Source organism: Trachypithecus francoisi, unplaced genomic scaffold, assembly GCF_009764315.1.
Source record: "Trachypithecus francoisi isolate TF-2019V2 unplaced genomic scaffold, Tfra_2.0 Lachesis_group20, whole genome shotgun sequence".
NCBI lineage: Eukaryota > Metazoa > Chordata > Mammalia > Primates > Cercopithecidae > Trachypithecus > Trachypithecus francoisi.
The window spans coordinates 17,556,831-17,583,166 of record NW_022681466.1 but is presented as its reverse complement, the minus strand read 5'-3'; the positions used below and the strand labels follow the sequence as shown (position 1 = coordinate 17,583,166).

The 26,336-nt window shown below is 45.8% G+C and overlaps 1 protein-coding gene and 1 pseudogene across 5 annotated transcripts in view; one reads left to right on the top strand and one right to left on the bottom strand.

Moving 5' to 3' along the window:
• Window positions 1–26,336, bottom strand: part of EZH1 (enhancer of zeste 1 polycomb repressive complex 2 subunit) — a 49,979-nt gene that overhangs the window by 3,157 nt on the left and 20,486 nt on the right. For 2 of the 5 annotated variants that reach the window (XM_033182924.1, XM_033182925.1), the window contains exons 5-20: window positions 24,640–24,759; window positions 23,126–23,246; window positions 20,638–20,814; window positions 19,445–19,547; window positions 18,794–18,957; window positions 18,332–18,423; window positions 13,666–13,846; window positions 12,731–12,927; window positions 9,757–9,848; window positions 8,772–8,812; window positions 7,826–7,951; window positions 5,863–6,041; window positions 4,946–5,041; window positions 4,462–4,543; window positions 3,601–3,681; window positions 2,755–2,839 (exon numbers count right to left, since the gene is read on the bottom strand). In XM_033182924.1, the coding sequence (XP_033038815.1) occupies window positions 2,755–2,839; window positions 3,601–3,681; window positions 4,462–4,543; window positions 4,946–5,041; window positions 5,863–6,041; window positions 7,826–7,951; window positions 8,772–8,812; window positions 9,757–9,848; window positions 12,731–12,927; window positions 13,666–13,846; window positions 18,332–18,423; window positions 18,794–18,957; window positions 19,445–19,547; window positions 20,638–20,814; window positions 23,126–23,246; window positions 24,640–24,759 (1,937 nt within the window). Of the gene's footprint in view, window positions 1–150; window positions 2,474–2,754; window positions 2,840–3,600; window positions 3,682–4,461; window positions 4,544–4,945; window positions 5,042–5,862; window positions 6,042–7,825; window positions 7,952–8,771; window positions 8,813–9,756; window positions 9,849–12,730; window positions 12,928–13,665; window positions 13,847–18,331; window positions 18,424–18,793; window positions 18,958–19,444; window positions 19,548–20,637; window positions 20,815–23,125; window positions 23,247–24,639; window positions 24,760–26,336 lie in introns of those variants that run through there. The other 3 variants (XM_033182922.1, XM_033182923.1, XM_033182926.1) reach the window with 3 other exon arrangements.
• LOC117066552 lies at window positions 15,089–15,456 on the top strand (annotated as a pseudogene).

The window sequence follows — 26,336 nt, the reverse complement described above, 5'->3', positions numbered from 1 at the left end:
GACTGACTGGCTCTTGCCAGACCCCCCATCTCCTCCTTTGCCAGATCTCGGTGGGTAACTGGGGATCAGAATGTTGATGCTTTGGCCCAACCTGCTCCTGGACCCCATCCCTGGATCCTTCCAGCCCCAAAGCACACAGTACACAGCTTGCCAAAATGGATTCTAACACTTTATTCAGATAAGAGGTCACAAGCCACAGGACTTTTAAAGTGCGTGAAATTTATTGGCAATGAAGCCGCACGTATAGCAGGCTCCCCCAGTCCCCACCACCTTGCCCCATCCATCATGACGTGGTGGGGAGGGGTTGAGACCCATCTTTAAAAGTGGGGGACAGCAGGGACAAAGGATGGGAAACTGGAGGAACAGGAGTATTCATGAACTGAAGCTGGGACAGGAGGAGCCTGACCACAGTGATTCTGCTCACTGAGGGAAGGGTAGGGTCAGTCTAGTCTCTCAAAGGCTGGTGAAGTTTTTTTTTCACCTATTCCTCATGGCCAGCCCCTGGCATTTCAAACAGACCTAACTCCTCCTCTTCATCTTTCTCTGGTTTTCTCCTCTATGAGTGATTTGGAGCCCACAGTCCAGCTTGAGGGTATCCCTGATATGCACAATGAATACAAACCACGGCAGATGCAGATTTCAGGATCATGCTGAGGCCTGGCCTATTTGGGTGGGAAGAGCTTTCTGTCAGGAGTTGCTGAGTGCGGGATGCATGTGTGCCCTCCAGTGTGGTGAGTGAGAGCGAGCGTGTAAGTGTGTGTGCATGTCTCACACCAAACCCTAAGAGGCAGCTGGGTCAGGGGGAACCCCACTTAGACTTCATGGGACAGCCAGTGGAGTGGGAAGAAGGGGGGCTGTGAGTCTCAGAAGGAAGAAGCCTGCTCCCTACTATAACACTCCCAGGCCAATCTATACCTGCCCACGCCCTTTCTACCCAGCACACTATTCCTTGTTCCCAGCCAGCCTGGCACACCTACCATGGACACAGGGCAGCTCTTGCTGGCCCCATTCACATGAAATTCTGTGTGAAGCTCGCTCCTCTGCCTCTCCCAGGAGATGAGACAGGACTGGAAGAGAATATCCCGCTCTCTCTTCTTCCCCCTCCCTCAGGAGTGGGATTTGGGCAGGGACCCTAGAGACCTTAGCCCAAACTCTACCCCAATCTATAGACCTTCTAAAATAAATGGTTAAAGTGCTTTGCTCTGCATGAATCCCAGAGAGGGTGGCACCACAGCCTGGAACAGGTGGTCTACCTGCTTCTTCTCCCACTTTACATACCCTCCACCAGTATGTCCTGCACACGGGAAGCCAGCCTAAACACGTGCAATTTAGCCCCTCACCCAACTCGGAACACATATTCCAACTCACCCTTTCCAAACAGCAGGCACTACAGACAGGAAAGCAGATTACACCAATCTTTCTCCTCTCTAGTCCAGGCCTGTGCCCGCCTACCCTGAAGAGATAAGCAACACTGGCCGTTGGGCCTTGCCTCTATGGGGAATGGAAGGCCTGAAAACACCCACAAATCCAGCGAGCCAGGGTGCTCACACCTGCCAGGCACACCCCTAATGCTTCTTCAATAGCAGCATAATGCCTGCCTGCAGCTGCTAAGCCAGAACTTTGGAGGAGCTGGGCACTTGCGCCTGCTCCCAGGAATCTGAAAACACTTCTCCATCTATCTCCAGAGTACACAGAGAAGGCTTTTTCAAAGCCTTCTGGGCCCAAGCATAGCAGTTTAACTACTATCATCTGGCTGGTTCTCCCTCTCTGGCCAAGGAAGGATGGCATAGCTTTCCTTCCCCAAGCCTTGAATGCCTGTATTTAGAACCCACTCTTTCAGTTTGAGCCCTGCCACAAGGGAGGAGGTAGTAAGGTGACCCGTCTACCTCTGAGTTCAGTCAGTGCTGCCTGCCAGGCTCACCTCTAACCCAGACCACTTGTAGGGTCCAGGGACCACACTTCACTTAGCCTGTCCTCTCCAGGTCTTAGGATCACAGAGGTTTGCCTGCACCCCAATGACATAAGGACGCCTGATAGGGAAAGCTACAATTACAGGCTAGTGCTTGTGGGGAACTGCCTAAGTTGATTCCTGAGGCCCACAACCTGGGGAGCCGACATGAAATCACACATAAGTCATCTACTCCAGCCTGTGCTCATTTCCTCTGAGGCCAGAGAAAGTCTCCCATTTCTGCAACTCTCTCCTGGGAGATCAAGCCCTAGCTGCCTCTGTCTCCCCTCTCATTGAGACAGTTTTGTGCCCACTTGACATGGCAGAGGCCTCACTACAGAGGGAGTGGGTGGGGGGTTTCTCAGTGTGGGAGACACAGTGCAGGAGACTCGAGCAGCAGTGGTGTGAGCATGAAAGCCAAGACAGTGCCTCTACCATAAATGCTGCCATGGGGCCTGGGAGGGCTAAAGGACGTCGGTCTCCCTCTCGATCCCCACGTACTTGAGAGCATCAGCTTGGCTGTACCTGTCCCAGAGCAGGGAGGAGGAACCAGGTTACTCTCATGACTTTTGTGATTGAAAAGGCGGAGTCCCCTTCCATTTCACTTCCCCTCCCACTCCTTAACGGCTGTTTACAATGGTCCCACTTCTGAGGCAAGGCACCAGATATCAGAACAAGGGACACAGCCTTGTTCACCGGGAGACTCTCCTCCATCCCCACTACCCTCCCTGAGCCTCCAAATCTATTCCAATGCCACTCTTTCCAGTTCCGGGGCCACAACCCAAGGACCATTACTGGCACCTCACCTGTAATCAAAGAAGAGCTCTTCGCCAGCTTGAATTGCCCTCTTGGCAAAGATCCCAATCCGATGGTCTCCGTTCACCATGACCACTGCAAGCAGGATAAACCCAAGGTTAGGTTCCTACCCAACTCCAAGTCAATAACCAGTAGGCTTCTGGTTGATTTTCTCCAAATTCCCAGTGAAAACATGAATTAAGTGGAATTACAAAGTAGTCAATACGGTAGTTGCCTCTAGGCTTTTAGATCTGTTATTATGGCAGAAAAATTATCTTTATTATTATTAGTGGGTTTTTTTTTTTTTTTTTTTGAGACAGAGTCTTGCTCTGTTGCCCTGGCTGGAGTGCAGTGGCATGATCTTGGCTCACTGCAACCTCCGCCTCCAGGGTTCAAGTGATTCTTGTGCCTCAGCCACCTGAGTAGCTGGGACTACAGGTGCATACCACCACGCCCAGCTGATTTTTGTATTTTTAGTAGAGATGGGGTTTCACCATGTTGGCTAGGCTGGTCTTGAACTCCTGGCCTCAAGTCATCCACCTGCCTCAGCCTCCCAAAGTGCTGGGATTACAAGCATGAGCCACCGCACCCAGCCTATTATTATTTGGTGAGATGGGTCTCACTATGTTGCTCAGGCTGGTTAAATCATGTTTGTGGGAAAGTGTTAACGATGTATTTGCTGAAAAAAGCAGATTATAAAACTAAGATTGAGAGGGGCCTAAAATGATCCCAGACATTAATCATGATTATCTTTGGACAAAAAATAGCTCAGCTATGGAAAAGGTTCAACAACAGATGGAAATCACATTAAAGAGGCATCCATCGCCCGCCCCACCTCCCAGGTCACTGGGACTCACCTTTGGCATAACAGTTGGGATTCACTGAATGATTTGCAAATCGAATTTTGTTTCCTTTCCGAGTAGCATCCACTACAAAATCTGTATAAAGTAAAGTAAATCAAGGAAAACCATGAGCACGCTGGCAACTCCACAGCTTCTCAGCCTGAATTTAAAATCAATTAAATAGTAACAAATACTTTAGTCTGATGGGAATTTTGAAGCCCAATGTGCTAACAGAAGCAGAGGAAAGCATGCAGCCTCAGAATTCAGCCTTGTGTGGGAGCTCTCCTTTTGGGTCCCTCCTCTTTGAATTATGGATCTTCTCATCTACCGGGCAGGGAGATTTCTCAGGTAAAGGCGCTCCATGCTCCTATTACGAACAGAACCCAGAAATGGAGGTTCTTCCAAAGCAAGGGCACTGTGGCCTGTGGGATCCCTGAGTGTGATCCTGCCCCCTTGCTCTGTGCATCTGCTGGAAGATTTGGAGCTGATCTACATTTGGACTACAGCAAGGGCGATCTGGTAGAAAGACCACCTTGGGGCTGGGCGCAGTGGCTCACTCCTGTAATCCCAGCACTTTGGGAGGCCGAGGCGGGTGGATCACTTGAGGCCAGGAGTTCGATATCAGCCTGGCCAACATGGTGGAAATCCAGTCTCTACTAAAAATACAAAAAAATTAGCTGGGCATGGTGGCGGGTGCTTGTAGTCCCAGCTACTCAGGAGGCTGAGGCAGGAGAATCACTTGAACCCAGGAGGCAGAGGTTGCAGTGAGCCAAGATCATGCCACTGCACTCCAGCCTGGGCAACAGAGCAAGACTCCGTCTCAAAAAAAGGAAAAAAAAAAAGACTACCTTGGAACAAGACAAAGAGACTTCATACCATTATTGAGGTTGAAGAGGAAGCTGGACATGTATTTGTCATAGACCTTTCCGCGACGATCAGCCTCGTCCTGAGAAATGAGCTAGAGAGATAGACAAATAACAAATAGGAGTATCAGGCTGCCTGCTCAGGGCGCGGTGCCCTGTCCCCAGAAAGGGCTGGGTGGTGTCTCACATGGGTGCTTACTGAGTATCACGATGAGAATCATAAGACAGCAAGCTCAAGTTATGCTGTTCCAATTCCCACCCAGGCCGACCAGTTTGAAGGCTGAAGACAGCCCCCCTCATCTCGTGTCTGGAGTTGCCAAAGAGTTGAACAGTGGTTTCAGTACTGCAAATGGTTCTGTGGGATCTCCCCAAGAGGCCATGTGAGAACACAGCTGAGTTATTTAGAGATTAATTCAAAGAAGCCTGGCCCACAGAAAATCAGAGTTTCTCATCAGTCTCCCCCGAGTAAGAATGTGGGCCAAAACTATAGCACTCACCTCACCACAGTATTCAGAAATGAATTCATTCTTCTGCACAGACTCCTTTATGAAGGTGCCCCATCCAGCCACATCTGACGGGGCCAGCAGCAGGTGCTGGGGAAGAGGGGGCCAAGTCTCAGACTACAGGGTGTGCATGAGTAGGGGGTGTGTGTTGGATGTGCACGTGTGTGGTGGGGGTGGGATGGAAAGAACCAGTAACTGTTAAGAGGATCTGAAAGCAGAAAAACGTCGAAGCCATTCTGTTCTGCTTGGGGGAGAAAAGAAAATGGGAAGTGGTGATGAACGGAAATAGAATATCTCTTCCCCTATCCATGGAGCCCTCCTGGGCCTTAGTCTGTAGGAATTCACTGCGATGTGTGAGGTAAACATAGACGTCACCAAAGGTGCATACACCTCTCAGCTCCTTTTTGTCTGGCCAGTTCAAGGAACCACTTTTCTTTCTTTTTTGGAGATGGAATCTCACTCTGTCCCAGGCTGGAGTGCAGTGATGTGATCTCGGCTCACTGCAACCTCTGCCTTCTGGGTTCAACGATTCTCCTACCTCAGCCTTCTGAGTAGCTGAGATTATAGGCGTGCACCACCATGCCTGGCTAATTTTTATATTTTTAGTAGAGACAGGGTTTCACCATGTTGGCCAGGCTGTTCTCAAACTCTTGACCTCATGACTCGCCAGCCTCGGCCTCCCAAAGTGCTGGGATTACAGGTGTGAGCCACCGCACCTGGCCAGGAACCACTTTTCTAAACCCTACTGGGACTGAAGCCTTTATTAATTCAGTAAATATGTGTCTTTTAGGATTTATCAAGCACTTTCACACATAAAGCCTCAAAAGAACCAGTGGAAAGAGAATGCTTGGGATCGTTCCTTCCTTCCCCCTCCATTTTATCTGGTGTGGGGTCCTGAGGAAAGGCCTCACCTTCTTGAGGCCACGCTGGATGCTGCAGTTTTTACAGGAAACCACCTTGCAGTCCCAGTGCTCTGAGGCCCCACAGGTGAGACATAGGTCAGGGTCACATTCTCGCACTGCCAGATAGCAAGGACATTGCTTGGTATTGCACTGAGTCTTACAGCGACAGCCAGGGAAACGATTCTGACCTGGGAAGGGAAGACAGGTAAGTCTTAGAAGGGAAATAAGCTAATACTGGGGCTTGTGGTTGACTCAAGGGACAGCAAAGGAGTAATTTTTTTGTGTTCAAGGATGTTTGGCAAAATAAGAGGAAGCTCCCTTCCCAATAATCAAATACACAAGTTTTGTCCATAGAGAACTGAGTGCTTCAAACATTCATGCCTTTGAGTCAAAAAAGCAGGTGTGGTCAGGCATGGTGGTTCATGCCTGTAATCCCAGCACTTTGGGAGGCCAAGGCAGGAGAATCACCTGAGCCCAGGACTTCAAGACCAGGCTGGGCAACATAGGGAGACCCTGTCTCCACAAAATTTTTTAAAAAATAGCCAGGTATAGTGGCACATGCCTGCAGTCCCAGCCTTGATGGATGTAGGGGGATGAATTGCTTGAGCCAGGGAGGTTGAGGCTGCAGTGAGCCATAATTGTGCCACTGCTCTCCACCCTGAGCAACAGAGCTGAGATCCTGTCTCAAACAAATTTAAAAAATAAAAAAAAAGCAGGCATAATAATAAAAAAAAGCAGGTATAATAGTAAGTGTCCCCTAGAGATTTCCCCAACAAACTTCTCCATCCTGCTGAGGTGGAGAGTACCCCAGAGAAAATGAAATCAGTGCTTTTCACTGGCAAAATGTCACCATCAAAACAAGTATCATTTTGAGAACAGAATGCATCCGTTCTATGCCATCCTTCTCCACCCACTGCCCAACCCAGCACAACCACTTCTCTGCTGCGGCTAAGATCACTATCTGCTATGAGTTAGGAGGTATTTCCTCCAGCAAAACCGCCTGGGCACCAAGTTCTGCAAGCTCTGGGGACTGCCATCAAACTGCTCAGCTTTGAGTTGGGAAGGGCATGGTGGGATAAGAAGTGAAAGATAAGTACCCAGATGTCTCTGCTGACATCCAGGCCCCGTCTTCTACCTGATATTAAAACTCCAGCTATTAAATGAAAATAGACATACACAGAATCACAAACAGAAAATATCTGAATTAAAAAAAAATTTTAAACAGTATCCAGAAAAGGGAAACTGGGGCTGTAACTTAAAAAAAAAAAAAAAGAATCCCACATTTCTTTTCTTTTTGAGACAGAGTCTTGTCCTGTTGCCCAGGCTGGAGTGCAGTGGCACAATCTTGGCTCACTGCAGCCTCTGCCCCCTGGGTTCAAGCGATTCTTGTGCCTCAGCCTCCCAAGTAGCTGGGACTACAGGCGTACACCACCATGTCTGGCTAATTTTTGTATTTTTAATAGAGACGGGGTTTCACCATGTTGGCCAGGCTGGTCTTGACTCCTGATCTCAAGTGATCCGCCCGCCCAAAGTGCTGGGATTACAGGCAAGAGCCACCACGCCTGGCCTAATTTTTTTTATTTTTAGTAGAGATGGGGTTTTGCCATGTTGGCCAGGCTGGTCTTGAACTCCTGACCTCAGGTGATCTGCTCACCCAAAGTGCTGGGATTACAGGCGTGAGTGGCTGCGCCTGCTGCCCCCCGCCCCATTTCTTAATTCTCCCCTAGAAGACAAAGTTGGGAAAGTATCTGATTTCTGTGTAATTGCTGCTTTTACAATCATGAACCTAAACGTTTTCCAGAAATGACTCTTCCAGATCTCAGGCACTTATTTCATTTGTAGAATCCCTGAAACACAGCAAAGAGAGTATCAGAAGGCTCGTAAGTAGTAAAGGGCACAGGAACGGGGCAAGCCCAGGGCACACTGGTGCCGACTGTTTTGGTAGATTATAGGGAAGACGCAGCACACTTACAGTCTGGGTTGCACTGGCAGAACTTCTCACAGAAATTCTGAGTCATGATGCAGGGGCAGGTGCTGTCACAGGGGCGGTCTGGGTGGTCACAGGGTTGGTAGTTGTACACTTGTGTGGAAGAGTTATCTAGGAGAGAGAACAGAGGAAGACGCTGCTGTGACCATACACTCCAGCTATCTTCCCTCCCAAGTGTCCAGCTGCCCTGATTCAGAGGAGGCTGGTCCTAACAATCTCCTTGGACACACATTTAACACCTGAAGTGAGAAGACAGGGATGACTGTTATTCATAAGCTGCAATGGGGTGGTCTGCTTTGTGGGGAGGATGTGGAGATGCTGCAGAGAAGTATCTAGAAGTGGTGTCAGCTCCTTCCTTTGATAGGTGATAGGGAAGCTATTCTAAACATTAAATGAGGTCTGGAACCTAGCAAATGGCACACTAGAAAAGTCACAGACTGGCCAGGCACAATGGCACATGCCTGTAATCCCAGCGAGGCCAAGGCAGATGGATCATTTGAGGCCAGGAGTTTGAGACCAGCCTGGCCAACATGGTGAAACCCCATCTCTACTAAAAATACAAAAATTAGCCAGGAGTGGTGGTACATGCCTGTAATCCCAGCTACTTGGGAAGCTGAGGCAGGAGAATTGCTTGAACCTGGGAGGCGGAGGTTGCAGTGAGCCGAGATTGTGCCACTGCACTGCAGCCTGGGTGACACAGCAAGGCTCCATCTCAAAAAAAAAAAGAAAAATCACCGATCACAAGGCCCCTAATGCTACCTCCTAAGAGGTCTTCTCAGTTGCAGTGAGAGGCTGAGCTGTTCTCAGTTGCTGCAGAGAATTCTGCAATCTGCGGAAGTGGCACAGGGTCAACAAGTGCAGCTGGAGGTGGGGTAGGGTGATGACCACAGGGTAAGGCTGAACTGCTGAAGAATGCCCTGGTAGAACTTACCTTTCTTCAGCTGAATCTTCCTGCAGTGTGCAGCCCACAATCTGAAAAACACAGGAAGGATAGGTCTCAGTCACGGCTCTAGGGAGCTCTGTAAATGCAGGTAAATGACAACGTGACTTGCTCTGAGGGACTGTGTTTGATGACTGGGGAGTATCTTCCCAAACCCCTCAACAAGACGACTTTGGTACACAGAAGCAAGAGTCCATCCTAAATCCAGCTGGCCTGTGCTACAAGATTTAAACTTAAACACAACCCCTCCCAAACGAGCAAATAATATAAAAGAACACAACACAGAAACAAAAGAAAGCCCAAGCCTAGCGGTCTATCATAAAGCTATTGTTTGTCTCCTCATCTCTCCCTTTGTCTTTGTGGAGGTGGACATATGGGGGAGTTTCAAGATGGGGAGGTGGGAAGGCCTTTCAGGAATCTTCTCCCAAAGAACTGAAAGGGAGGAGTCACAGAGATTTCCTTCTGTATCTAGAAGTGGTGTCAGCTCCTTCCTCTGATAGGTGATAGTCATTAGGGAACAGAGCCAGGGTACAGAATTTTTTTAAAAAACTTCTAAGTAAAGGCTAGCTAGAAGACAGTGTTATTATGTAACTCAGAAAAGCAACACAAACCAAACAAATAAATAAACTCTGGTCAGAGTTGAGAAATGGGTAAGGTGGTAACTAAACCAACACGGAGAAACGGCTTCAGAGTGGAGCCATGAGGCTAGCTTATGTCCTATTGGCCAGGAGCTTAAACAGAAAAACAGCCAGTTATGTCATGGTCCACAGCACCTGGCGACAAGCAGAGGGCTGATCCAAGGCACAGACCCTTGGGGAGCACTCAGGAGGCTGGCTCTCAGTCATGTGATGCCAAGCTGATGGGCTTACACAGCCTGTGCGGTTGCTAAAGGGGGAGGCAGATGGGAACTCCAAGGGGAGGTCAGAGCACAGGGAACAGCCTGGCTGTAAAACAAAACACTTTGTCCAACCCTTGCCTGTGCTTTCTTTTCTTCTTCTGTGAGGGGTTCATGAGCTCATCTGTTGGCAGCTTCAGGATAAGTGATTCTTTGACTGCAAACTGAAAGACCTGGAAGAGAAATCCAACAGGGCCTGTCACTCCTCGAGCAAGGGAGTCAGGTAAGTGGCCCAACTGGGTGCTGGTCTTGGGAGGGTTCTGAGGAACTCAGGCAGCTGACTGAGCCTCTTGTCAGTCAGGGAGAGACAGAGTGCCATTGGGAGATTGGGTCACTGGCTCTGAAGTTCATTCCTAATTATTTATCCTGACTCAGGAAAGGAGAAATACTGAGCACAGTAACACCACCCCTGGCCAGAAGCTGTCACCTACTCTTTCTACCAAGCCACGGGTAGAAGAGCGGGCTGATTGTGACCAACAGTATCTTCTTTTTAGGAAGGGCAACTCTGTGCCTTGTGTAACTGAGTGTAAGGCAGGACAGGACAGAACAGGAATGGTTTCAGTGGGCTAAATATTAGCTCCCTCTGTTGGTATAAATATGCCAGAGCTTTGGCCATTTCAATAGGATGAGTTTTTTCTCTTAAAGCACTGGTTTTTAGTTTTTCCTTTTCTTTGTTGGGGCTATTGGCCCTTTGGGGGGATCCTTGAAAACTGTAAATATTCTCAGGAAAAGACAGACAAGAATATTTTTGCAGACAAATCCATAGATGGTTACATTGAGAACCTGTGACTCAGGGAAATAGGTATGAGCTCCAAAATGAAAGCAAAGGGCACTTCAGCTCATGGTTCTTTTTTTTTTTTTTTTAGAGAGAGGGTCTCACACTCTTGGCCAGGCTAGAGTGCAGTGGTGCCATCATAGCTCACTGTAGTCTAGAACTCCTGGGCTCAAGCCATCTTCCCACCTCAGCCTCCTGAGTACTAGGACTACAGGCACATGGCTTTTTTTTTTGTAGAGACAGGGTCTCACTTTGTTGCCCACACTGGTCCTGAAATCCTGGCTTCAAGCGATCCTCCCACCATGGCTTCTCAAAGCACTAGCATTCTAGGTGTGAGCCACCTCGCCCAGTCCATGGTTCTACTCATTGTTCTCAGCACAGGAAACACGAAGTAGAGGCCACAGAGTCTCCTCTCAGAAGCCAGGAAGCCAAAGCACTGGGGTTCCTTTCCTATTGGACATGCTGGCCCTGACACCTGCCTCCCTGTTCCTGTTCTTCAGTCTGTCTTCTCACTGTGGTCTTTTCCTGTCTCCGGAGTATCAGTGGCTGCTGTCAACTGTGTTTCTCGTGATGGTATGAGTGAGAAGGCTGAGGTCCAGGCCCAGCTATTGGGGGTGATAATTAGAAAATCTAGTGATGGCCGGGCGTGGTGGCTCAAGCCTGTAATCCCAGCACTTTGGGAGGCCGAGACGGGCGGATCACGAGGTCAGGAGATTGAGACCATCCTGGCTAACACGGTGAAACCCCGTCTCTACTAAAAAATACAAAAAAAACTAGCCGGGCGAGGTGGCGGGCGCCTGTAGTCTCAGCTACTCGGGAGGCTGAGGCAGGAGAATGGCGTAAACCCGGGAGGCGGAGCTTGCAGTGAGCTGAGATCGGCCACTGCACTCCAGCCTGGGCGACAGAGCGAAACTCCGTCTCAAAAAAAAAAAAGAAAATCTAGTGATGGCCAAAATCTAGTGGTGGCTCACATCTTAATTCCAGCACTTTGGAAGGCTGAGGCAGGTGGATGGCTTGAGCCTAAGTTCAAGATCAGCCTGGGCAACATGGTGAAACACCGTCTCTACAAAAAATTTAAGAATTAGCTGGGCTTGGGAGGCTGAGGTGGGTTGATCACTTGAAGTCAGGAGTCTGAGACCAGCCTGGCCAACATGGTGAAACCCCATCTCTACTAAAAAAAAAAATACAAAAATGGCCAAGCACGTTGGCTTATGCCTGTAATCCCCGCACTTTGGGATGCTGAGATGGGTGGATCACCTGAGGTCAGGAGCTTGACAGTAGCCTGGCCAACATGGTGAAACCCCGTCTCTACTAAAAATACAAAATTAGCCAGGCGTGGTGGTGCATGCCTGTAATCACAGCTACTCGGGAGGCTGTGGCAGGAGAATCACTTGAATCTGGGAGGCGGAGGCTGCAGTGAGCTGAGATCACGCCACTGCACTCCAGCCTGGGTAACAGACCAAGATTCCGTTTCAAAAAAATAAAACAACAAAAAAAAATTAGCTGGGTGTGGTGGCAGACACCTGTAATCTCAGCTACTTGGGAGGATGAGGCAGAAGAATCACTTGAACTTGGAAGGCGGAAGTTGCAGTAAGCTAAGATTATGCCACTGCACTCCCGCCTGGGCAACAGAGCAAGATTCTGCCTCAAAAAACAACAGCAACAACAACAAAAAACCAAATTAGCGCATAGCGGCCTGCACCTGTAGTCCCTGCTACTTGGTTGGCTGAGGGGAGAGGATTGCTTGAACCCAGGAAGCAGAGGTTGCAGTGAGCTATGATCATGCCACTGCACTCCAGCCTGGGTGTCAGAGCGAAACCCTGTCTCAAAGATAAAATGAAGAGAATCTAGTGATAGAAAATGTGGAGAATAAAATGACTGAGGAGGCTGGTGGAGTGGTGGAGGGAGTGGCAGCTGCAGCAGTATGCGTGCTAAAAGAGCCACAGAAAGACCTGGGATTCCCTTCTAAGAAAGGGGTACACATTTAGAAAGGAGGCCGGAGCCAAAAAACAGAAATAAAAGAGTGCAGGACCCAGAAGCATTAAATAGAGGCCAGACAGAAATGAGCATTCAGCAAGGAGGAGGCGGGTCCCCAAACATCATTAGGCCTGGCACTTGCAGAAGGACCATGTTTGGGAAACTCATAGATGCACAGGCTCATCAGGGACTGAACTTAAGACAACTTCTCTCCAGACACACAGCCTAATAAGATGGCAAAGGGCTGGACAGAGCAACATGTGAAAGGAGGGGCCCATTTGTTCTGCTGCTTTCAGATGGTACCTGCTTGCACGTCTTAGTCCCTAGAAGCCTGGCTATTGAACAGAAGTTGTTGAAGTAGGTGCCATGGAAGACTCGAAAAAGAGATTCTTCAGCCCCAGTCCATTCCACAGGCTCCGAGGGTGCTTCCACTACACAGAGCTGAGGTGGGGCTGGACTAGCCTTCTGTTTTGTGGGAGTCTGACAGCGAGAGTTAGCCTCTGAGAAGGGAAGAAATAACAGAATCAGAAGAAGGTAGAATGCAGTTGTCATCAGTAGTTTGTCACAAACTCAGAAGTACTTCATTCTGCTTTAAAAGGTAGTATAATAGTTAGGAATGAAAATATTCCCTATCTTTAGGTCAGGCATGGTGACTCACGCCTGTAATCCCCGCATTTTGGGAGGCTGAGATGGGTGGATTCCTTGAGCTCAGGAGTTTAAGACCAGCCTGGGCAACATGGCAAAACCCTGTCTCTACTAAAAAATACAAAAATTAGCCAGGCGGGGTGGCTCACACCTGTAATCCCAGCACTTTAGGAGGCCGAGACAGGAGGATCACCTGAGGTCAGGAGTTCAAGAACAGCCTGGCCAACATGGCAAAACCTTGTCTTTACTAAAAATATAAAAATTAGCCAGGTGTGGTGGCAGGCGCCCATAACCCCAGCTACTTGGGAGGCTGAGGCAGGAGAATCACTTGAACCTGGGAGGTGGAGGTTGCAGCGAGCCAAGATAGGGCCACTGCACTCCAGCCTGGGCGACAGAGCGAGAGACTGTCTCAAAAAAAAAAAAAAAAAAGAAAGAAAAGAAAAGAAAATATTCCCCATCTTTACTGTTTACAAAACTTGTAGAAAGAATTTATAATTTTTAAGAGGTAGTAAAGTTAAGTGTCAGGCAGTGATCCTGGGTTTACCAGAGTCCTTGCATGGAAAGAAAAAGTCTTCATTTTCTGTTCATCGTACCAGAAGAACTGGAGGCCCAGTCATTGCCTGTGTCCCTGTCACTGTCTCCTTCTTTAGTCTCAGCCACAGCAGAGGCTGAGGCGTTGGAGCAGGAAGCACTGACCATGTGGTGCCTTCTCCGGCGACGACCAGAGCACTTGGAGCGGGGGTTGTGGAGCATGGCATACTCCTTTGCTCCTTCCTGCAGTGGACACATTACAGACAGGAAATAGGAACAGGCTCAGAGTCACCATGTTGATCTCATCATCACAAACCTTCATTTTTACAACATCTGTGCTTAAATACAGTAATAGTGTCTTTTCTCTTTCTCTGTACCATATAAGTATGATCATGTAACAATGGGAGAGCTGATTAACAAAACTTAAAAACATATTTTTTCACAGAAGAGTTGTCCTATAATCTTTTTGTGTGTGTGTGTGAGACAGGATCCCTCTCTGTTGCCCAGGCTGGAGTGCAGTGGCCTGTTCATGACTCACTGCGCCTCGAATTCCTGGGCTCAAGTGATTCCCTTGCCTCAGCCTCTCAAGTAATTAGGCCCACACGCACATGCCCCCATGCCCAGCTAATGTCCTATAATCTTAAAAAAGATATAATCTATGCATCTGTGTCTTTAATTTTCCTGTGAGTTGTATCTAAAATTAACTTGCGTGTTAGTTGTTTGGAATTTGAGAACACATTCTCCTATGGATGAAGAAATGAGATTCAGAGAGGGGAAAAAACTAGCTTGAGAGTATGCAGCTAATAGTTCCAGAGGGGTATAGGAATCAGGGCTCCTTGTCTCCCTAGGCCACTATTCTTTCCATTCTACCACACTTTCTCTGTTTCCTTAATAAAATGTGTAATGCTTAATCTGTACAATCTTACTACTTAATTTTGAAACTTCCTCCCAAATCTGTGTATGAAACTCAGAAGAACATTGTTTCATTATTTTACAGCTATCACCCCCTTTTTTTTTTTTTTTTTTTTTTTTTTTTTGAGACGGAGTCTCGCTCTGCCACCCAGGCTGGAGTGCAATGGCCAGATCTCAGCTCACTGCAAGCTCCGCCTCCCGGGTTTACGCTATTCTCCTGCCTCAGCCTCCCGAGTAGCTGGGACTACAGGCGCCCGCTACCTCGCCCGGCTAGTTTTTTTGTATTCTTTTAGTAGAGACGAGGTTTCACCGTGTTAGCCAGGATGGTCTCAATCTCCTGACCTCGTGATCCGCCCGTCTCGGCCTCCCAAAGTGCTGGGATTACAGGCTTGAGCCACCGCGCCCGGCCTCACCCCCTTTTTAAAAAAATGAAATAATTATCACTCAGCTAGATCATCAATATATTCTCATCAGACTTGGTTTTCAAAGACTTCCTAGCTGTTTCTGAAAACTAAATATATTTATACAAAATAAAGGTTTATCTTCCAGGGACATTGTCTAGAGGCACTCAGAATGGTCCAGCATTTGACATACATGTAGGCTTTTCTACAATACAGCCTTTAACAAAACTAGGCTCTCCTGAGCCCCTGATAATAGAACTCATTACCTTTATACCAAGAGGGTTGGGAAAGCACTGAAATCTGCATGTGGAGTGTGCCCAGCAGACTTCGGGGGGTTTGTGCTATGAGACCTAAAGTTCCTATGAGATTGTCCAAAACAAAAAAGCACGTCAGCAGGGCCTGTGGTGTATCCATGTGTGCTGAATGTATTGGTACAGGAGCAAGTGTGCGCTCCTTATTGAGGAGCAGAAAATTGTTGTGGAAGTGTTGAAGGCACAGAATCAGAAAACTCAATTTAAAAATGAAGCTTTTTTTGAGTAATAAAATGAAAAAAAAAACAGGTTAACCATCATTGAGGATATTTGGAATTTGGAATAATATACAGTAGGGCCTAAAGGAAATTCCAAAAGAGAAGTTTTGAAATTAACTGAGCCTGATATTATGTGCCTATGGTGTGTGTGAAGTATACAGTATCACTTACACTATTTTAAACATATATATATATATATATATTTTTTTTTTTTTTTTAGACAGAGTCTTGCTCTGTCACCTAGGCAAGTAAGTACAGTAGCATGATCTCAGCTCACTGCAGTCTTGACCTTCTAGGCTCAAGTGATCCTCCCACCTCAGCCTCCCAAGTACCTGGGATTATAAGTGCACACCACCAAGCCCAGCTAATTTTTGTATTTTTTGTAGAGATGGGGTTTTGCCATGTTGCCCAGGCTGGTCTCGAACTCCTGGGCTCAAGCTATCCACCTGCCTCAGCCCCCCAAATTGCTGGGATTACAGGCATGAGCCACCATTTTCATATAATGGTCAAACATTTTAACATAAATAAAATCAAGTTTCCAGACCTAATTTCTAGGTTATAAGGAAGAGGAGACAGAAGAACCAAGAAATGACACTGTGAAAAAACAATAGATAAATCCAGGGTGTGGGTCATCCTACAAGACAACCAGCCTGGAACTAATAAGGCTGGAGGCCTTATTACGCCTGTAATCCCAGCACTTTGGGAGGCCCGGCAGGCTGATCACCTGAGGTCGGGAGTTCAAGACCAGCCTGACCAACATGGAGAAACCCTGTCTCTACTAAAAACACAAAAATTAGCTGGGTATGGTGGCGCATGCTTGTAATCCCAGCTACTTGGGAGGCTGAGGCAGGAGAATCATTTGAACCCGGGAGGCAGAGGTTGCGGTGAGCCGAGATTGCACCATTGCACTCCAGCCTGGGCAACAAGAACGAAACTCTGTCTCAAAAAAAAAAAAAAAAAAATACATAATAACCAAATATGATGCCTGACTGGATGATCCTGGTTTGGAAACAAAACAAAACAAAACACAAAAATTAGCTATTCTTAGTACAGCTGAAATATATTAATAGAATGGGTATTAAAGGATATTATACAATTTTTGTTAATTGTCCTAGGTGTAATAATGTGGTTATGTAAGAGAATGTCTTTATGCTGAAACATTTACCAAATGAGCATCACAATGTCTGCAACTTATTGTCAAATGGTTCAGCAAAAGATATACATACACAAATATATGGAGAAAGGAGATATAGAAAAAAATGTTATCAAATCCAGGAAGAAGGTATCTTTCAACTCTGCATGATTGAAAATGTTCTTAATAAACAGTTGGGGGAAAATAGTCCAGCATTATATTTAATATGAACTCAAACCTAAAACGCAATAAAAGAAAAACTGTGCATACATATCTCTGTAAGTTAAACATGCATACATTTCAGGCATTGGCAGCATCTTTGTAATACATGTACAGGGTATCAGGGTGACTCCTGTGAGAAGGGCAATGCCCTTTTGACTTATATAAATGCTGGTATGTTGACATAACATGGTATATATTTTTTTAAAGCATGGAGTAATTTCATTTTATTATTATTATTTTTTGAGATGGAATCTCACCATTTCACCCAGGCTGGAGTGCAGTGGCATGATCTCGGCTCACTGCAGCCTCCACCTCCTGGGTTCAAGCAATTCTCCTGTCTCAGCCTCCCAAGTAACTGGGACTACAGGCATGTGTCACCACACCTGGCTAACTTTGTATTTTTAGTAGAGACAGGGTTTTACTATGTTGACCAGGCTGGTCTCAAACTCCCGACCTCAGGTGATCCACCCTCCTCGGCCTCCCAAAGTGCTGGAATTACAGGCGTGCACTACCACGCCTGGCTGAAAAACATGGAGTAATTTTAAAAGCATGACCTGTGGAGTTAGACCCTGGCTTGAATTTCATAACTGCCATACCACTGACTTATCAACAAACTTTAGGCAAAATATATAACTTCTGTAACCATAGTTTCCTCTACCTCATGACACTGTTACAGGATGAGAATAAGATAAGGTATGTTAAGGGCCTACTATGGTACTTGGCACATAGGAAGGAATCAATACACATTAGGAAAAAAATAAACCCAATAACATCTATTCTTTTGCTTTTACTGTACGGCCCATTTTCCACATGTGTGCCCAACAGCATTCTCTACCATCTTTCCATCTACTATCCCACTAAAGATAGTTCCAAAACACTTGGCTGGCTGTATAATTTTAATAGGTAGCAGAAATTTTATCAAGGTATTTTACTCATCGCCTAGGCTCATCCTATTGTATAAAAAGCCAGACTGTGTCTTTGGCAAGTCCAGGTGATCTATTTCCTTCTAGCTGTCAGTATATTGCCTCCCCACAGGTATGCCAGGCTATTTATGCTGCTTCATAAGGTCTGTCCATCGGGGAAGGGTCCATCTGGTCAATCACAAGACATCAGCATCATCTCGTGCTATTCGTCTCATAGTTGTATGTGTTTATAAGAAGATAGCAAAGAAACTAGAGAGCGTATGCACCCCCCCGGCACACACTTTGCTCCAATTCTAACAACACAGTTTTAGGCTCTGAAATCTAAGCAGATGATATTTAGTGCAGGCAAGCCTTTAATGATTTTTGAATCTGCACTCCATCAGACTAACTTTATAGTCCTACCATGTCTGGGGAGTTCCTTAAGAGCAGTCCCACAGTAACTGGGGAGCTCCTTAAGAGCAAAAACCATGTTTTATTTGTGCTATATGACCCCCAGAGTGCTACGTACTGGCTCACGTGGCTTGTGTTCCCAGAGGCAGAAAGCCTAAGGACCATTTCCTGCTCAATCTTCAGTGAAGTTAATAATGCCAGAACAGCTTAAGAACGTACCAGCAAAAGGAAGCAGTCTGTGCCACATGGTTCTGGTTCAATCTTGATTTCTTTATTCTTGCGTTTATATACATTAGGGGTGGCATGAAAAGCTGGAAAACAAAAACTGTCTTGTTGCCAGTGGTCTATCCACTTGACAAGATGGGGAAAAACAAAATTGAATTAGAGAGCTATTGTAGGAGTTAGAATTTGATATAAACAGCTACTATCAGGGTGCACAAAATTCAGTCATTTCTGATGCCAACACAATGCTTTCAAAACTAGGAGGTCCTGAGGGTGAGTCTGTCTCGATCATGCAGAGCATGTTGCACTATAATTGAACAAGGGAAAATAGAACTGGCCCTTTGTAAAACGTCAGAACAGAAGCCAGGAACTCTAGACGAGAAACCAGAACAAAGAGAAGGAAATAGTGGCTGGGGATGGAAGAGAGGAGAGCATTTCAAACAGAATAGCCCCACTCACGGTGAAGGAAGCAGTCGTATTTAAAGCAGCGCCGGCAAAAAAGTGTGTGGAAGGAGTGCAGAGATTGCTCCCGCTGCACAGACTTGGCATTGGGGCCATCGATGTTGGGTGTGCACTGAGGGGGAAGTGCATTGGGGTCTGACATCTCTGTTAGCTCTCGATACCTATTTAAGAAAAGAGAGATAAAAGTTCCTCCAAGGGACTGCCTCCACTGAGGAAATACAGATTGGGTACTGACAGTAGCCCACCTATGGTCTGCCAAGGGAGGATGGGTGTTTTTTTATAGGTCTAGTTGATAAGAGAATGGTAGATAACTAAACTGGGTACACCATTGTAATTATGCTGGGTTGGGCAAATGTTGGAAAGTAAGGGGAGGGAAGGATTTGATAAGATGGTGCTGGAGTAACTCTCCAGAAAAATGGCAGAGTAAAAGTTCTCTGCCCAAACCCACTCAAAAGCCAGTATATGATGACCCTTAATATAGTAAGGGGGGCATTCAGAGGTAATTGAGTAAGCAAAAATAATCCAAGTGCAGGCAAATCATAATGCCCTTACCATAAACAAAGCTTTTTACTAACCAAAAATTAGGAGGGAATAAAGGTTTTGTCCCGAGCACTCTGTATACAGCCTAAGTGGAACAACTTTCCCTACCTCTCCTTCATGTCATCTGGGACACCATTCTCAGGGAACATTGAGGCAATTGCACTGAAGATCATGTCATTTGGGAACTGTTTCTTGGAACTCTTTTTGTTGCCTGAATTGAAAATGACAAAAAGCTCCTGAGTGCGATTATCAGAACATGCAAACAAATCTGTGCGATCTTTTTTCCTTTTGTCGCAGCATTTTGATTAGAGCTGCTTTGTTACCTAACCACTGATTGTTTGGAGATACATAAACATCAGCGCTATCTGAACTTATCTGATATAGGCTACCAGTAAATAAGGAAGTTAGAGTAGTCTACATACTAACCACAAAATCCATCGTCCCAATTAGAATCTGGATATGAGGTGGCTCACGCCTGTAATCCCAGTCAGTACTTTGGGAAGGGCAGTACAAGGGGGCAGATCACTTGAGGCCAGGAGTTTGAGACCAGCCTGGCCAACATGGTGAAACCTCAACTCTACTAAAAATACAAAACTTAGCCGGGTATGGTGGCACGTGCCTGTAGTCCCAGCTACTTGGGAGGCTGACACACAATAATCGCTTGAACCAGGGCGGCGGAGGCTGCCGTGAGCCGAGATTGCGTCACTGCACTCCACCTTGGGTGACAGAGCAAAACTCTGTCTCAAAAAAATAATAAATAATAGATTTTAAAAATAAAAAGAAGAATTTGGAGGTGAAAAGAGTGTTCATGGAGAGACCTGAACACAGAAGAATCCTATCATAAAGTGGATGCTGAAGAACTAGACTGATGTTATAATTATGATATAATAAAAGAGAATACACTATGTCCCTGGACATAGTGTATAATTAAATAACATATAATATAATTAAGGTATTAAATTTTAAATTAAGTAAACAGTGACATGGAAAAGTACTCACAAGATTAAATAAAAAGGGATATACAATTTGATATATACATATACATAAATTGGCATGATCCCAATTTCACGTAACACATATAATTAGAAATGAATAGCAATGATTATTCTGTCAGTTCTTCTACTTTCTTCTTCACCTAAGTCACAGCTATCTGAAGCTATCAGTTAATGATCATGTTCTCCTTTTAAGTGAACCAACAAGAAGCACCAACAGCCTTTAATAGGCCACAAACCTTTCCAGTTCTTCCTTCTTCCCTATCCCTGTCACTTTAAAAACAGAATAAGGGGGCCAGTGCTATGTACCTTCAATAGCATGTCGCTTTCTCTTTCTTGTTACTGGCAGATCTTCTTTGCTGTCATCCTGCTTTCCATCTGAGGTGTCATTGTGCCCATCCTCCTCCTCATCTGAGTACTGATTCAGGGCATCGACCAACTCCAGAAAAACAGCATCACTAATCAGGACGGATCCAGGGATCATCTCTGAAACATGAGGATTCGAAGGATGAGCAGTGGTGACTTCACATTCCATTAGTCCTCCTAGGCAGGTTTTCTTGTGCTCACTCTAGAGGCCCAGATAAGTCACAATTTTCACATGGGAGATCTGGAAATTACAATCATTTGACTGGCTACTACACATGGAGTGGGCAGCTGGCTAGAGTAGGAATATAGCTATAGGCTTTATTCTTTTTTTTTTTTTTTTTTAAGACGGAGTTTTGCTCTTGTTGCCCAGGCTGGAGGGGCAATCTCGGCTCACTGCAACCTCCACCTCCTGGGTTCAAGTGACTCTCCTGCCTCAGCCTCGCAAGTATCTGGGATTACAGGCATGTGCCACCACCCCAGCTAATTTTGTATTTTAGTAGAGACAGGGTTTCTCCATGTCAGGTTGGTCGCGAACTCCTGACCTCAGGTGATCCGCCTGCCTCGGCCTCCCAAAGTGCTGGGATTACAGGTGTGACCCACTGTGCCCAGCCACAGGCTTTATTCTTACTGAAGAACTTCACTTCCTCAGTCACAAGTCAACTCTGAATTTCTGGTTCAAAATCTCATGAAAGTTTGTCCAAACAATCTCCGGTAGGGCAGAGAAAAAATAGTAAAATGAAAATTCTCTTGGCTTTGCTGCTGATGAGTCGGTAATGACGTCTCTAAATCAAAATACAGCAATTTTTCCTAAAATTGTATTTTATGGAGATGTACTACAATTTAGGAGGTCTTTGAACACTAGGAGGCACTGTGGACAAATAATGTAGTTCAACAGCATCACAACAGTGCCTACAATTGTCAAAAGAGCAGGTGGGGCTGTTGGTTTACAAATTGATGGGGAGCCTCTCCTCTTTCCATTTCTTACACATGGACAGACTTTTCTAGAATTACAACTAAATCCAAACACTTGCTTTTAGGAAATTCAGATTATTAAAACCATCCAGGGGATGCCTAGATCAAAGAAGTATGACAGAGAGGCTCATTGCCATTCTCAGAGAAAGAGAAATAAAGAACAAAATGATCTTGGATGTACTTATGGAAAACTAAGTCCTAAGATTAAACTTATTTATACAATAAACTTTCTCTCCAGCCACTGATTACTACATAATCCTTTTATGTCCCAACTCCTTTTAAAATTTAACGAGGGTACTTTACATAATTTTTATTTCTGTTTCTGCTGCTTGAATCAGAAATAACTAGGGTAATAAAAAAAAAAAAGAAAGATAGAAAAAAAGAAATAACTAGGGTATTTTGGACCAGGCATGTTGGCTCACTCTTGTAATCTCAGAACTTTGGGAGGCCAACGTGGGAGGATTACTTGAGGCCAGGAGTTTAAGACCGGCCTGGGCAATGTGGTGAGACTCTATCTCTACAAAAAAAATTTAAAAATAAGCCAGGGCCGGGCGTGGTGGCTCATGCCTGTAATCCCATCACTTTGGGAGGCCGAGGTGGGTGGATCATGAGGTCACAAGATACAGACCATCCTGGTTCACAAGGTGAAATCCCGTCTCTACTAAAAATACAAAAAAATTAGCCGGGCGTGGTGGTGGGGACCTGTAGTCCCAGCTACCTCAGGAGGCTAAGGCAGGAGAATGGCGTGAACCTGGGAGGCAGAGCTTGCAGTGAGCCGAGACTACACCACTGCACTCCAGTTTGGGTGACAGAACAAGACTCTGTCTCAAAACAAACAAAAAAAAGCCAGATGTGGTGGAGTGCACCTGTAGTCCCAGCCCCCCAGGAGGCTGAAGCGGGAAAATCACTTAAGCCCAGGAGGTTGAGGCTACAATAAGCTATGATTGTGCCACTGCATTCCAGCCTGGGTGACCGAGTAAGATCCTGTCTCTAAAAAAAATAAAAATACAAAAATTGGGCCAGGCATGGTGGCTCATGCCTGTGATCACAGCACTTTGGGAGGCCAAGGTGGGTGGATCACCTGAGGTCAGGAGTTCGAGACCAGCCTGACCAACATGGTGAAACCCCATCTCTACTAAAAATACAAAAATTAGCTGGGCGTGGTGGCAGACACCTGTAGTCCCAGCTGCTTGGGAGGCTGAGGCAGGAAAATTGCTTGAAACCAGGAAGCAGAGATTGCAGTGAGCTGAGATTGCACCACTGCACTCCAGCCTCGGCAACTAAAGTAAAACTCCATCTCAAAAAAAAAATTAACTCCCAGTCATGTGATGATATTGAAATATTCTTCAGTGTGTGCCCCATGGGGCAGAAGATAAAAGCAAGATGGCGAGATGATGAGGTACCAAACAAGAGGCCTGATTCTAACAAAATTTTCTCCCAAAGACTTCAGTACCGCTACCTTCTTCACCATGGACTTTCCCATCATAGTTATTGATCAGCTCCTCAATAAAAGTCTCATCTTCTTCTTTCACTTCATCTCCCATGTAGGGAATATTGCACAAAACCGTCTCATCTTCTACCTGAAATCAAACCAGATGTGATTCATTCCATGAAGCCATCATGCATCTCCTCTTTCCTATTTAGTGGAATCTCTGCTGAACTTCGTTTGCTGCTTGAGTCTCCTGAAAAATGCCTTTGTCCCAGAGTTTCCTGCATTTTAAACACTGGCCATTTTGTTTTGCCAAAAAAACCTCAAATGGGGCCAAGCGTGGTGGCTCACGCCTGTAATCCCAGCACTTTGGGAGGCTGAGGCAGGTGGATCACGAGGTCAGGAGATCGAGACCATTCTGGCCAATATGTAGTAGAAACCCTGTCTCTACTAAAATACAAAAAATTAGCTGGGCATGGTGGCGTGCGCCTGTAGTCCCAGCTACTAGGGAGGCTGAGGCAAGAGAATCGTTTGAACCTGGGAGGAGGAGGTTGTAGTAAGCTGAGATCATGCCACTGTACTCCAGCCTGGCAACAGAGTTAGACTCCGTCTCAAAAAAAAAAAAAGTTGCTAATTGTTTTCATAGAGAGATAGATGGATAAATAAAAATGAAGGCTTCTAAGATTATGATGTGCAATTTAACTACAAAATAAACTGGGTAACCATAAGACATGAGTATTTTATAAAATGGACTAAGATTCTCCAATAATAAAAAAAATTATAACTCATGCCAGTCACACTCAGTGGGAACCTAAGGTCAACTGCAGCCTAGGCTATGGATATTTTTTGGCAGTAAACAATAGTAAATAATTTGGGGGGAGTGAGGTGCTCAGCAGAGAATACAGTCATTCTAAAATCCTCAAGTAGCAAGTAAAATTATTCTGAAGTTTTATTCTAAGAGATGATTCCCTTCTATAAACCTCCACCTCATTCCAACCAGTAGTACGGCTATCTGTCACCAGGCAGAAGATAAGCAATGGCATTATTTAGAGAGGAATCATTATCAAAACCACAAATAATCCTAATAGGACTCAGCACAAAGGCCCAGATGAAAGGACTGTGTACATGTCTGTTGTCTCAGCTGTTTTTGTAGCATCTTGCATTTAGAGAATTCAGAAAGAATTACTCCATCAACAGGGAGCAGACAACCTGCTCAAGCCTCAAGAGTCTGATTTAGACTGCATTTAACTGTGCATAATATTGGGCCAAGGTACTAAGAGAAAATTGAAGTCTTGCCCAATCTTATTCATTTAAAAAAGAACCAGCATCAATTCCAAAGCACACATCAGAGAGCATAAAATCTGACAAGTTAGAATAACTTGCAATATATATTGTTTAGAATAAGTTAATTACAACCTTGTTCTGCCCTGCATGTCCTAGCTTTGTTAAGTACTGGACAATCTTTACCCTAAGAGGAGCTCTGGCATATCAACATAAGATAATCACACAGTTTAAATAACCACCACAGTGCTTTCAATACATACCATAAAGTTCTGCTGGAGAGGGGACCAGGAATACATGATGGGAACCAATGCAACTGTGTTCAGTGACCTCATTAACATATGTTGGCTTGCAAATCCCGGGAAAATGCTCTCTATGGTACACTGAAATATAAGCAATGACATGGAGAGGGAAAGACGGGCATATAACCCAAGAAAGAAATGTAATTTCCTTCCAAAATTGGCTGGGCATAGTGGCTCATGCCAGTAATCCCAGCACTTCAGGAGGCCAAGACAGGTGGATCACTTGAAGTCAGTTTGAGACCAGCCAGGCCAACATGGTGAAACCCCATCTCTACAAAAACATAATCCAAAAATTAGCTGAGCATGGTGGTACACGCCTGTAATCCCAGCTACTTGGGAGGCTGAAGCATGAGAATCACCTGAACCTGGGAGGCGGAGGTTGAGCGAGCCACTGCACTCCAGCCTGGGCGACAGAGCGAGACTCTGTCTCAAGGAAAAAAAGAAAAAAATGATTTTAGTGGCCTCTAGTTCTTACAAACTAATAAGTTAAACTAAGAATATTCAGATGGCATTTAAAATTATAAAAAATTGGGCCAGACGTGGTGGCTCATGCCTGTAATCCTAGCACTTTGGGAGACCGAGGCAGGTGGATCACGAGGTCAGGAGATTAAGACTATCCTGGCCAACATGGTGAAACCCAGTCCCTACTAAAAATACAAAAATGAGGCCGGGCGCGGTGGCTCACGCCTGTAATCCCAGCACTTTGGGAGGCCGAGACGGGTGGATCACAAGGTCAGGAGATCGAGACCATCCTGGCTAACACGGTGAAACCCCATCTCTACTAAAAATACAAAAATTAGCCGGGCATGGTGGCAGGCACCTGTAGTCCCAGCTACACGGGAGGCTGAGGCAGGAGAATGGCGTGAACCTGGGAGGCGGAGCTTGCAGTGAGTGGAGATCGTACCACTGCACTCCAGCCTGGGCGACAGAGCGAGACTCCGTCTCAAAAAAAAAAAAAAAAATTAGCTGGGCGTGGTTGCTCACACCTGTAGTCCCAGCTACTCAGAAGGCTGAGGCAGGAGAATCGCTTGAACCTGGGAGGTGGAGGTTGCAGTGAGCTGAGATCACGTCATTACACTCCAGCATGGCGACAGACTGAGACTCCATCTCAAACAAAAAAAAATTTTAAAAACAAATTAATAAATTGAGAGTTTTGTAACATCATCTTGCAAAAGGAATCCCTAGACTGCAAACCTGTGGAAAGCAGAAACTCTTTTTTTTTTTTTTTTTGAGAGAGGATCTCACTCTGTTGCCCAGGCTGAGAGCAGTTGTGCAATCACAGCTCACTGCAGCCTCTGCCTCCCAAGCTAAAGCCATCCTCCAACCTCAGCCTCCCAAGCAGCTGGGATCACAGGCATGTGCTACTACATCCAGTTAGCCAGCTAATTTTATTTATTTATTTATTTTTGTAGAGACAGGGTCTCACTAAATATTGCCCACGTTGGTTTCCAACTCCTAGACTCAAGCAATCATCCTGACTTGGCCTCCCAAAGTGCTGGGATTACAGGTGTGAGCCACTACGCCCGGCCAAAAGCAGGGACTCTTATTCACCTTCGTGTCCTCTACAGAGTTCAGCATAGTACTTCCCATACTCAACTGATGTTTACTTCAACTCAAACTGTTGGTCTACTTGGGTTGTACATAACAATAAAGAGCCT